This window comes from Dermacentor albipictus, chromosome 8 (assembly GCF_038994185.2).
Source record: "Dermacentor albipictus isolate Rhodes 1998 colony chromosome 8, USDA_Dalb.pri_finalv2, whole genome shotgun sequence".
NCBI lineage: Eukaryota > Metazoa > Arthropoda > Arachnida > Ixodida > Ixodidae > Dermacentor > Dermacentor albipictus.
Window position 1 is genome coordinate 130053312 of NC_091828.1, and position 13635 is coordinate 130066946.

General features: G+C 45.2%; 1 protein-coding gene across 2 annotated transcripts in view; it reads right to left on the reverse strand.

The window, feature by feature from the left end:
• Window positions 1-13635, reverse strand: part of LOC135919093 (uncharacterized) — a 197662-nt gene that overhangs the window by 179577 nt on the left and 4450 nt on the right. Inside the window, exon 1 of one of the 2 annotated variants that reach the window (XM_065452815.2) lies at window positions 9412-9650. The exons of the other annotated variant lie outside the window; for it this stretch is intronic. Coding sequence (XP_065308887.2) covers window positions 9412-9442 — 31 coding nt within the window. The 5' untranslated portion in view covers window positions 9443-9650. Of the gene's footprint in view, window positions 1-9411; window positions 9651-13635 lie in introns of those variants that run through there. 2 annotated transcript variants of the gene reach the window in all.

Genomic DNA, 13635 nt, shown 5'->3' on the forward strand with positions numbered 1-13635 from the left:
ATACCGGATACAGTAATGGCACAATCTGCCGCGACCGTTAAAACTAGAAAAAAGCGTACTGTCTTTTCCTCGGATTTTTCTTTCTTTTTTCTTTCCACGGTGCCATCGCCGCAGACGACACACATTTCTGGTTTGGTTACAAAAGTATACACAGATGTTAACTGTCGCACAAAGTTTTCCTTATAAACGTTATGTGACAATGCATCACCGCGTATTCTTTGAAGAGCTCTAAGTTTGCGAACGGACAGCTTGGTCATTCCTAATAATTTCTTCATGCTTTATAATGCGCAGTGTAATCACAGAAACTTATTAATGTTGCGAATGCCAGGATCCGTAAAATGTCCCATATTATTGGTGAGAAAGCTACAGGATATTCGCAGAGCGTTCGAAAAGTATTCAACATTCGTTTCGGTTCGTTTCTGGCACTGTTCGATTCGTATTCAATGCGGTCTCTAGGTCTACTACTCGCACGCCCCTAAAGACACCTCGCAGTTTCTGAAACGCTGCACGGATTTAATTCTTCGGGTCGAGTTTTGCATGCAGTGCGTTCTTCGTGTACCTCCGTACCCCGCCGCTCTCGAGAACCGCCAACAGTGGCTAAACCGGGAAGACTACATAGCGATATCGGCGCCATCTGACGATGGCAGCTGCGATACAGTTGCCTCTGTTTGCTCGGTCTTCCCATCGGCGCTCGTGGGCGCGTGCTAGCAGCTCGCGCACGGACGAGCGGAGTCGTCGAAATCGAAATTGCCGTCAGCGCCAAAGAGAACAAGTTCAGCCGGGAACGAACGCGTCTATACGTCGATATGATCACGTCGAGTCGATCGAATGATAAGCACTTTCGTGGGCTTGGCTACTACGTACACGCACACGTTGCGTAATCGGCAATCGAGCGTCGCAAGAGCGATCTCCATTTTCTTTTTTCATCCTGACTGGTGTTTGCGTATTTATACCCTGCAGCTTATATCGTCTGTATCGGCGCACTTACGTCCACTGAGTCGCCCAGATAACCCTCAATTAGAAGATTTCCTCCCTGTTGCTCTTGTGCGTGGATCGTTCCCCTCGGGAGTTCTCACTCGCGTAGACACGTTGCAGTATAATGATAAATCTGCTGCGGATACTTGCACGTGACTAAATTTATTATGCATTAATCAAAACTGCAAAAAAAAATAAAAGCTGGCAAGTCAGAGGTGTATGTGCAGGACCATCGTTCATACCACTGCGGTAATTAAACCCCCTAATTAGGTGTGCAGCAGCTGTTCAGCCGTTGTAACATTTGCGCCTTTCCTTATCCGATAGTTTTTGAAAGGTATCGCTATCTTTTCTTTCGGCGAAATGCGAAAACACCCGTGTGCTTAGATTTAGGTGCACGTTAAAGAACCCCGGGTGGTCAAAATTTCCGGAGTCCTCCACTACGGCGTGCCTCATAATCAGAAAGTGGTTTTGGCACGTAAAACCCCAAATATTATTATTATCTTTTCTTTCCTCTTCTACCACAAAAAAAAATGCAGCGAGATACGTTGCTATGCTTGTGCCAATAAGATAGCGAAAATTACATTCAAATGATGTGTTCGAGCAACGTCTTCAGAGCACTACCCAAAGCACAATGCAAAAGGGACCAAGTCACTTGCTGCAAACGCCTATGCGACTCCTGACGGCTACAGGCTACACTCTGGGCAAGCAGTTCGCCTTCGTTTAAAGAACAAGCAACATAACGGCCGCCAAAATGGTTTCGTAATTCAGACTTTACCAATAAATATCGCCCGTCCCGCATTCTACGAACGCCCGCCCTGTTGAAAGTGAAGAAAGTTTCATTATTGAAAGTTACACTGAATGGGTTGCAACCCACGCGCTTCAATGGGCAAGACGAATGATTAACTATCACACACAAAATTTCCAGGCCTTCTGCCATCTGAAGTGTTGATCATGAAGTTTTTACATAGAATAGCGGTTGTCCGTTATACGCTAGAACAAAGCACTTATCGTGAAGAAAACGCAGAGGCAACAAAGACAGCAGGAGTTCTGAGCAGAAATGCAGCCATTCATATTTGGATCATAATATCACTTAGATGTTACTACAGTGGAAGAACAACACTTAACATTGTCTTCATCGCCATGCATCATCATTATTATCATCATCATCATCATCTGCCTGGTTACGCCCACTGCAGGGCAAAGGCCTCTCCCATACTTCTCCAACAACCCCGGTCATGTACTAATTGTGGCCATGTCGTCTCTGCAAACTTCTTAATCTCATCCGCCACCCTAACTTTCTGCCGCCCCCTGCTACGCTTCCCTTCCCTTGGAATCCAGTCTGTAACCCTTAATGACCATCGGTTATCTTTCCTCCTCATTACATGTCCTGCCCATGCCCATTTCTTTTTTTTTTTTGATTTCAAGATTCAAGATTCAAGATTCATTTATTTCTCCAAGAGAAAAAGGCCGGGGACAAAAAGCTGCCTTGAAGCAGCTTGACGGGGTCCGGGGCCCATTTACAATATGGCAGCAGTGAAGGGAAAAAAGTACAATTTGACATACATCATGAATCAAGGAACCATACACAATGCAGAATTTCAATTAAGCTTAATGTAATACAAAGTAAAAATTCAAATATACAATGCACTGAGAAGTAACAAAAAAAGCATAATACAGCGGTATAGCAGAAACAGAAAGAGTAAAACGTAATTGCATTTCAACACTACGATATAATATATCAAGTTCAAACAATACATAGCAGCATTTCTTTTCATACAATGAAAAAAAACACTATTAGCCTAATTTGGGTTTGAACCCACCACATGCTCAAAAAATTGCTGAACAATTGTTTTTCTGTTTAGGTTCATATTTTCTGTGTACCATTTGTTTGTGTTAAGGGTGTTCGCAACCAGGAAATGCAACATTTGGGAGCCATACATTTCAACTAAGATGTCATTAACTCGCGTTTGTTCCCTCACCCAATCTGCTCTTTTCTTATCCCTTAACGTTACACCCATCGTTCTTCGTTCCATAGCTCGTTGCGTCGTCCTCAATTTAAGTAGAACCCTTTTCGTAAGCCTTCAGGTTTCTGCCCCGTAGGTGAGTACTGGTAAGACACAGCTATTATACACTTTACTCTTGAGGGATAATGACAACCTGCTGTTCATGATCTGAGAATGCCTGCCAAACGCACCCCAGCCCATTCTTATTCTTCTGATTATTTCCGTATCATGATCCGGATCCGCCGTCACTACCTGCCCTAAGTAGATGTATTCCCTTACCACTTCCAGCGCCTCGCTATTTATTGTAAATTGCTGTTCTCTTCCGAGAATGTTAAACATTACTTTAGTTTTCTGCAGATTAATTTTTAGACCCACTCTTCTACTTTGCCTCTCCAGGTCAGTGAGCATGTATTGCAATTCTCATACTAACATGCATGCATAGATGCATACTCCATGCATGCATACTACTGCATGCTTACATACTACCCCTCGAATAGCGTATCCCGTCGATTTTCTGGATACTATCCAATGCCTCTGTGGATGTGCCTTTGACGGTGTGTATAAAAGTGAAACTGTGTTGGTAATTTAGTGAGAAAGTCGCTAAATTCAGATAGCTTTTACTCTTCTTAACGAAGACTTTACCTTTTTAGTGTATGCGCGACATTTTAGCGAGTTTTTTTAGTGGTGTAAATAGCCAGTGAATTGCCCTGCGAAAAATTCCTCAAAGGACTTCGGCTGAGTTCAATGTCTCATCCCCATTTTATCCCTATAGGGATATACGTTACATAACCGGCCTTTGTTGATTGCCTTTTTGCAGGTTTCGAGCAGTGATCGGTTGAGAAAAACTGGTTGCTTTATAAAAACAAACTGTTGTCTTTAATTGATCGTTTTGTACCTAAAAGAAAAGTGTCATCGAGTCCTCGCTCTCCGTGGTTTAAGATGTTAAAGTGCACGCGCAACAAGAAATAAGAAGATATTTCGACGCGCAAAATTAACAGCCAGAACAGATCACTGGTCCTGCTATCAAAAATTTAAGCCGATAATTCCGTACTGCACTTTCAAAAGCCAAAAAGAAATTTTTTAATAAAACTCTTCCTTTGCTACTGCGTTTTAAACGCCGTAAAACTCGGAGCATTATTAGCGGTACTAAAAGGACACACATTTAATTAATCCAATCTTATGTTCCAGTGGTTCGGAGCGAATGCTACAATATTCTGAGCAATGTGTTTGGTACTCACTTTCATACGAGCAGCCCCACAGTATTTCCGCATATACCAAAAACCAGCTTCTAACCAATGGATCCCTTCGCTATTGATGCAGTTGGTGACGAAAGGCTGGCTGACAATTTAAAAGTGTCTTCATCGTCCGGTCCAGATTGCGTCTCATCAAAAACGCTGAAGTGTATACAAGTTTATTCTTCGTTGTTATTGTCAAGGAGTTCTGAACAGTCATTACAGATGTATACACTGCCCTCTGACTGGAAGATAGGGAAGTTGGTCCCTGTGCATAAATCTGGTGATGTACATTCCCCCAATAATTACCGCTCCATATCATTAACATCCACTTCAGTAAAAATCTTAGAACATATAATATACTCACACCTCCTTGAACTGCTTGAGTCCAATTCGATCCCTATTCAGCATTTATTACCATGGGTTCCATAAAGCAGCTTTGTGCGACACCCAATTTCTATGTTTTACTAGCGACTTATATATAGTAACGCGGATCATGGCTTTGATACCGATTGCACATATTTGGATTGTGCTAAAGCATTTGACTCCATCTCACATGGTCTACTTATCTTCTGGCTTAATCAACTTAAATAGAGCCCAATGTACTTGCATGGGTTAAGGAATTTCTCTGTAACTGTAGTCAGTATGTGACACTTAATGACCTTTGTTCACCTAATTCTGCCGTAACATCTGGTGGCCCGCAAGGGTCCGCTTTGGGCCCTCTGCTTTTCTTGATTTATATTAATGATCGTCCTACTTGCTTTTCTTCCTCGACTATCCAACTGTTTGCAGATGACTGTGTAGTTTACCATAAGATTACTAACCATGCCGATTATCACAATCTGCAACGCGATCTCGACAGGGTATCTGAATGGTGCAGTTCATGACACTTAATACAACTTAACGTAAAAGCATGCGAGTTTCTCGCCACACCACTACTCATTCTCCGTGTACTTACTCACTGGATGACATTCCATTGCCATCTGTTAACAGTTGTAAATACCTTGGTGTGCACATTTATTATAATCTTTCCCGGAATACGCATGCTTAATGCGTAACTAACAACGCGATTCGCATGCTTGGTTATCTGCGCCGAAATATGTTCGATATCCCATCGTCCCTGAAGCTAACACTTTACAAAACCTTGGTACGTACGCATGCGCAATATGGGACCCTACTCAGACCACCCTCATTCAAACGCTTGAAGCCATTCAGAATCGCCTAGCACGTTTCATCTTATCGAAGTACTCGCGTCATTCCAGTGTCACGTCTATGAAGAAAACCCTAAACTCGCCTGGCCTTTCGCTGCGTCGAAAATCATCTCGCCTTAATTTCTTTTCACAGATCCTATTATTACAACAACGATTTCAAGGACGTGCTGTTTCATCCACCTCATTATATATCTTCCAGGACCGATCATCGCTTCAAGGTGGGTCTACCGTCTTGTCGCACAAGATTGTGCAATGACTCTTTGGTTCCTAGAACAAGCGTCGCATGGAACCACCTTCACTCCACAATTTCAAACATAACTGACGGCCATGAGTTCAAGATGACTTTACAAAAGGCGTTGCAGTGTTTTGTTGTTAGCTGCACGTCTTGCCATCCCCCCCCCCTATCCATTCTGTAGTGTCTCCGGGCCATGAAAATATTTAATTAATAAATAATTATTTACTTAATTATAACATGAGCCTTCATTTGTCACTGGTTTTAAAACATGGCGAACAGCCCGTTAGCGAGAATATGCGCGCATCAAAGTTAATTAGGCAAAGTACTATCTTGAGATATGATACCGCTCTAGAAATTCGAGGGTAGTCTCCCCTCTTCCAATTTCTATCGCTGACACGGTTACCGCAGAAGGCAAATTAATAAGGAAGGCGTGCGTGAACAATTCAAGAAACCGAAAGACAACATTCCGAGCAAATCCTCATCATCGTTATCACAATTTAGCTACCTCTTTGCCTAAAACGCAGTGTTTGAAGCAGAGACTCTGCAACTTGATCCAAAGCTTCCAACACTGATGTGACGCTGAATTAGGAGTGTACTTGCGGCATGAAATTTATGTAGCTGAGTACCAGCGGCAACTCCACAACTCTGAAAAAAAACTCCAAGTCACTAGTGCAGCGGAAGTTAATGATGTTTTCCATGTTCTTGCAGTCACTACTGCTTGAAGGGTCCAGAAGTGAGCACGTTGCTCATTGTTCTTAATACGGGCTTGCTTTGGAAGCGTCCCTCCACATTAACGAAAGAAGTTTCATGGCAAACAGAGAACAAGTTGTAACAGAACTACGAGTCATTCACCACTCTACGGAACCGCACGATCTCCTGTCATAACGCACCTGCGCCTCGTAATATCTTCAGTTCTCCACCGCTAAACACAAGACACGCAAACAACGGCAATCTCAACTTTCCTGTGTACTTCAATGTATGAGAGGTTAATTTAATTTTACGGTGCTAATGGAATGACTTACCCCTGGAAATAAAAACTGTAACAAACTTCAACCTAATAAGTACGTGCTACTTCCTCTCATTAACATGTTATACTTATCATACTTTGTATTTATCATACAATTTGTGCACTTCCTTCGCTTAAGTTGGTTGCCTTTTTTGCTAATTATTACGTCGTTGTTGATATTGTACAAGTAACTGCTTACTAGTTAGTTCTTGCGCAGAGCAACTGTTTGCATTTATTACTATAGTAACAATTCGTGCAGTATTCTCAATCATTGTATTTGACCTTTTTTCGATGGAGCTCGCATTGTCAGATACATCTCGATATAACAGATGCTTTTCCATGTTGTTCTATGTTGCTTTGTAATGAGTTCTCTTGGAAAATGTACATGTGAACGAATTACAAAAAAAAAAACATTTTCGCACCATGGCTTGGCTAGCACCACACAAGTGGATGTAATTTCTGATCTCCAGTGTTAACACATAACTGAAATATTTCTAGCTGCTAATTATGAACCGAACAAGGCACTGCCGCTAGATTCAGATAGACTTGACACGCAATAATGGTTTGTTCCCGTAGACAAGTTCGTATAAAGTTGTGGGCGAAATAAGGGGGAAAGGTTGCTCAAGGGACTATCCCTGTTGACTCGTCCAGCTTTCAACGAATGGGGCGCGAGCATGTGGACTGTAATTACAGTCCTCGTGTGACACGATGGCACGCTGGAAAACATTTAGCTGTCCATAAGGCAGTTGAATGTGGCAGGCGCGACAATGCGTGCTGTTGTGGCGCGTTTTTGCCATATTTCGGAGTACGTCAGCAACGGGACTCCCCCCTCGCTTCGACCGGCACATTATTTTTACTTCAGCTGCAGCCAAGCTATTGTCGTTGTTTCCATTTGAGGACGTTACCCAAGCGCGGGACTGCGCCGTAGTAGATAAATAATGGCAAATGCGCCATAAAATTATGCACAATCGTATTTCTTTTTTAAAGAAAGCCTGTTACGTTAGCGCACGCGTGTGTGCGCGTTACATCGCGTTCAAACTAATTCTAAGGTCGCGCTGATGTACCGAGGTACACTCGGGTCAAAACTGTGCACCTCCCCCGAAGTTACGCGGAGAAATTATATACAGGGGATATATTTAGAAGTCAAGTAACATCACAGTGCTGTATAAATGTTTTAATGGTTTAATAAGAAGAGTGAACTGACCAAGTTGGCATTGAATAATGTCGAAAACAATGTAGCGCAATATCGTGCTGTGTTCTCTTTCCTACGTCGTTATCTGTTTTCGCGCTGAATTTGTTTCGACATGTTTTAATAGCTTCTTTGTTTCATGTTTTTTCATACCAAACTACCTCGTGGGTATGAGCCAGTATGAGCCATGTTTTGAGGTCACAGCAGCAGCACGGTTGCGCACACTAAAGGAGACCGCCACACGGTCGCCGTCAAAGCATCGACCACCGCCCTACGAGCATCACGAACCACAACCGCTCATTAAAACTGTATCGCGTTTCATTCATAGTCCCGCAGTCGCTCTCCTCGCATCTCAATGCGTTCATTTCTGCTTTGCAGTGAAAGCATACGATACAAGGAAGAAAGAAAATCGAAAAGTACAGTCGCACAAGTGACCTTTGAGCCATGGTCAGGTCTCCTATGTTCCATGTATAAGACATACACGATGGAATTTACCTGACGTGGTTGCTTAGTAGCTGTGGAGTTGCGCTGCTAAGCAAATGAGGCGGCAGGACGAAATCCCGGTCCCGGCGGCCGAATTTCGATGGCGGCGAAAATACACTCGCGCGTACTTAGATTTTCGTGCGCGTTAAAAGAACCCAAGGTGGTCAAAATCAATGCGGAGTCCCCCACTACGGCGTGCCTCATAATCAGAACGTGGTTTTGGCACGTAAAACCCCGTAACCCCATAACAACGCTGAATATGAAGGCCATCTCGCGTTACACTGATGATATTAGGGAGCCATAGAAACATGGACGGAAAGGTGGCGAACGCTCTAGGCACTGCTTCAAAAATGATAATAATAAGGCAAAGCAAAGTTTGGGTTCCGCGCATGCGCAAGCTTAAGCCACTTCCGTCCGCATTTGGTAAACTTAGTTGTCGTGTGTCCGATTTCAGCGAGTGTGTTGTCGTCGGGGAATACAAGAATGTATAGGAAATCAGCGAGATTAAATTGATAGCGCACATGTGCAACAATTTGTCCGTTAAAGTCTGCTGACTCATGTGGATTTGCCCATGAGACTGTTAAAAAATTAAAATTAAAATATGTGTTTTTGCGTGACCAAACCCCGTTCCGATTGTGCGACACGCTGTAGTGGGGGACGCCGCAAATTTGGACCACCTTGGGTTCTTTAACGTGTACCTAAACCTAAGCGCACGCGGGTGTTTTCGCATTTCGTCATAAGATCGCATAGAATAGTTGGGCACGGCGTTGCTCGTACACTTCTTTTTTTTTTCGTACTCGTTGTTTTACGCTGCTGCAAGTATGCAACTGACTATTAACCTACCGAATTTGCTATTTTCCTTTCCCTTGAGACATTTACGTAAGTTGATTTTATGGTCTCACAATGGTTTATGACTTTGCCAGTTCAGCCTCGTATACATAACGTTTGCAGAGGGTGACGATTTGACATACACAGATTTTCCAAGAAATCGACACCCATAATTGTCGGTATACAGTAATGGCACTGTGATACGTGCGAAGATCATCCTGACGGGCGTCTCGCCTGTCGGGTACTCACCAGCACCGTCGTTGAGAAGGCCGAACTTCATGCTTCGAGTTGCGTAAAATCCGTCGTGCCGTGGGCGACCACAACGCCGTCGTAGTGCGCGCACACCAGCGCGGCTGTGTGGCACTTCCAAGTCGAGCACGTGCGCGATCGAGGTGTACGGCCGCGTCGGCAGGAGATCGGCGTCGCTTTCACCGCCGCCACTTTCACGCGCGCCACAGCTTTCGCGTCGTCTGCACGCCACGCGCGCCAGACGCGCCGTCTTGTCTTTCCCGCGAGGAAGAGAGGAGGAGCGTTTCTTGCCGTTGTCGCTGGGTGGGCGCGGCCTCCCCTCCGCTGTCGCAGGACAGCTTCCTTCGAAAATAAGCGCCCACACTGTCCTACGAAAACTGCGCAGCGCTGTAGAAGCTGAAGCAGCCGAGAACGCATATACCGTTCCTCCACCATGTCTATCTACATCCGTAGCTGCTTCGTCTGTTGTCCGGGGCAACAACAGCAGACGACGCTGGTAGTTAGTGTCATAGCATAAATTAAGACGCCAACAGGAAATAGCTGGGGGTGCGCATGTAATAAAAAAATTCGAATACGAACCCAATCGTTCTTGTTATTTGATTGGCGTTGGATTTGAGAATTCAACGTTCGAAATTGTCGAACATTCGGATATGACAGATGACAACACTTATTGGAGCCTCGGAGGCGAAAGACCGACGCAAGCCTGACTGTTCCCAACGTGGTTCCGAATTACCACAGCGAAGCTGCCTATAGCTGGGATCTGGGGGAAAATTTGTCCGTGATGTTGACAAAAACAAATCGTCATGTGGGCTGATCCTGGTGATAGTGCAGAAAAGGTCCAAGCTCAATGGCACATACCCTTGTGGGCTCTGGGACTTGTAACACGCGCTTGAACTACACTTGTGACACGTGGGACCAAAAGAGGTCCCAGGCACACGGGTAAGAACAGATGTTTCTGAAAAAATATTTTCTACAACTTTTAAAAAGGACTGTTAAAAAGTTACTGCCCCTTCCAGGCCATGAAGATGGTCGAACAGCGAAGCTGTGTTAGCTAAACCGAGTGTTACACCATGCAAGTCAAACTTCGCAAGCAGTCTATACTGTAAATATTTTGTTTCACCATTTTACCTCAATTCGCTTTCGCGTGCTTTGCGTGGTGAGCTTGCTTTACGAGTGCTTCGTTCGCGGTTCTCCCAGTGCCTGTGTGTGTGTGTGTGTGTGCGTGTGCGTGTGCGTGTGTGTGTGTGTGTGTGTGTGTGTGTGTGTGCGTGTGCGCGTGTGTGTGTGTGTGTGTGTGTGTGTGTGTGTGTGTGTGTGTGTGTGTGTGTGTGTGTGTGTGTGTGTGTGTGTGTGTGTGTGTTGAGCGTGAAGTTTCTGTCTGTGTTTTGCCATGCTTTTTTTTCGCGTGCAAGCTGCTTCGCCCTTTTTCTGGGCGCCATTAATGAGAGCAAGGTTTCGCATGAAATGAAAAGCATCTAATTGGTTTTATTATTATTATTATTATTATTATTATTATTATTATTATTATTATTATTATTATTATTATTATTATTATTATTATTATTATTATTATTAATTTTGTGCGCAATGTTGTATTTGCTTGGTTTTATGTTGTCTCTTCTACCGCTTGCAGTGCTTTGTCTGGAGACGTTGAATATCACATTGCTTGTTCGGAAGTTGGCGGCATATGACGGCGTTTACATTTCGCAATCACAGCCTTGTGCTTCAAAATTAAATCTGTCCGTCACGTAAGACGATGAATGCCCCGTACCCGTATAGCGTATCGTATCGTATATATATATATATATATATATATATATATATACACACCCGCCGTGGTTGCTCAGTGGCTATGGTGTTGGGCTGCTGAGCACGAGGTCGCGGGATCGAATCCTGGCCACGGCGGCCGCATTTCGATGGGGGCGAAATGCGAAAACACCCGTGTGCTTAGATTTAGGTGCACGTTAAAGAACCCCAGGTGGTCAAAATTTCCGGAGTCCTCCACTACGGCGTGCCTCATAATCAGAAAGTGGTTTTGGCACGTAAAACCCCAAATATTATTATATATATATATATGTGTGTGTGTGTGTGTATATATATAAAAGACGAAACAAACAGCGAAGTTATGACGTTGGCAAAAACAATGCGCCAGAGCGATGAACGCTGTTGCACAAACGCTAGTCTATGGCGATGCATGTCGAAACGTCATTGTGTATATTGTTAGATATGGAGCTGGTTCCTGCGATTACTTCGAGTTCCCCAGACCACATCGGATTGCAGCACAGCTAATTGAGGAATGCAGAAGCAGGAAAGCGCATTCCAGAGAAGCGGCCGAGCAGACAAGTTTAAGGCAACGAGTTTACATGCCAACAAGTTCGTGCGCCGCCGGGATTAGCAGGTGGGCATCCGACAATGAAGCAGGTGCAGCCCTCCCCTTCTCTTTGTTCGAAGTGCATTGCCAGTCTGCGATGCAAGACCGCAGCAAGCCGCCAGGTGTGACACCACGACACGGGCGCCTACCATTGGCTGAAAGTGGCGTCATCGGAGTGGACTCTCCCATTGGTCAAACATGACGTGACTTGCAGTGCTCGAAGGGTTTATAAGAAGCCTTCCAGAGAGACCTGAGGATTCTGGGACATGCCCTGATTCCCTGTTTCACCTCTCTCGAACTTCTTGCCGCGGGCCGCAGCGTCCGAGTTGCTGCTGGCCCGTAATGAGTGTACGCCTGTTACTGGACGCTCACGTCTCTTGTAAATAATATGTAAATAAATTCCCCCAAGTTTGGGTTTTCATCCCGGAGCCCGTCCTCCAACCCCTACATCTGGTTGGCAGCGGTAGGATCGCCTCCGAATACATCAGCTGGTGGCAGCGCTACGAATCAACCTTCGTCGAGAGAGATCGTAAAGAACCGGGAAGAGCGAAGAAGAGAGAGCCTTCGTCGAAAGAGGTCCGAAGAGACTGGGAGTATCGAAGAAGGAGCGAGCCTTCGACCCAGGGAGTCCGGAAGGAACCGGCAACAGCGGACGAACGAACCGGATGGCAGGGTGCTGCAACCGTAAGTGAGCGCGTGGTTTTTTTCCTTATGATTCGCCAGACTCAAAGGTTGTGTGTTCAATTTTGATAGTTCTGGGAATCGGGAGTTTGTTGCACTGTGTATTTGCACAAATTAATTAAGGAAAACAGTTTTAACCACCTGTCGGGGCAGCTGCCATGGATCTTAGAAGGTTGACGAGGTTAGACTTGTTGTTGGTGTGCGACGATTTGGGAATTGAGGCGGACGAACGGATGAAAACGCCAGCTATCATAAAGGCGATTAATGATAGTGGCAATGATGACAAAAGCATTGAGCTTGCTTGGGAAGTGATACAGGAGCCACGGGAGCGTGTGCGTCGTGTACGTTTGCGAGAGCGTCGTGAGCTTAGGAGTGAGCGTCAGCGTGAAGAACGCGAGAATGAACGGAAGCAGGAGCTTCAAGAACTTACTCTTAGGTGTCAGCGTCACGAACGTGAGAAGGAACGCGAACGCGACTATCAGGAACGTAAGCATGAGCGTGAGCAAAAGTATGAGAGAGAGAAGGCAGCACTGATCAAAGAGATACAGCATTGTGATCAGTTATTGGCACAGAGACAACGGCTGTCTGAGAATTCGGCAGGTAGTACAGAGCGAAAGAATGAGGAAGTGTCTAGCGGACTTTCGCCAAAAGCCGACGAGAAGAGTAGTGCCTGTGAGATTGGCTGCCGATTCTTAAGTGAAGGGAAAACGCTAGCTGCTAACGATGCCTTAGTGGCAACAGAGGCCGTTAAAGGCCAGAGTGAGAGCGACGAGGTGCTGTGCCAACAGATGACTGTGGAGACAGCTAGGCCAGCTGCGAACAAATTGGCACAGTTACCGCGTGTGTGCGTCGCTGGTAAGGTTAGCGAGGTTGCTAGCGAGGAAAAGGGTACTGTTGACGCGACAGACGCGAGCACCCATGTAGAGCCAGATCTGCGTGCAGAAGTGAAGTGCGAGCTGGATGATGCAGTTGAGAATAGTTCTCGGGGTGGCGAGCTCCGTAGCTCACGAGAGAACAACTGCATTGTTCAGGGATCGGTGCGGCTCTCCGCCAGTCTAGATAGCCTAGATAAGGATGATTCAGTTAATAATCATTCGGACTGTGCGCGTGAGACAGCGATCGATACCGACGGGCTGTGTGCCGATGCACAGCGTGAGCTGGGCAATGTAGCA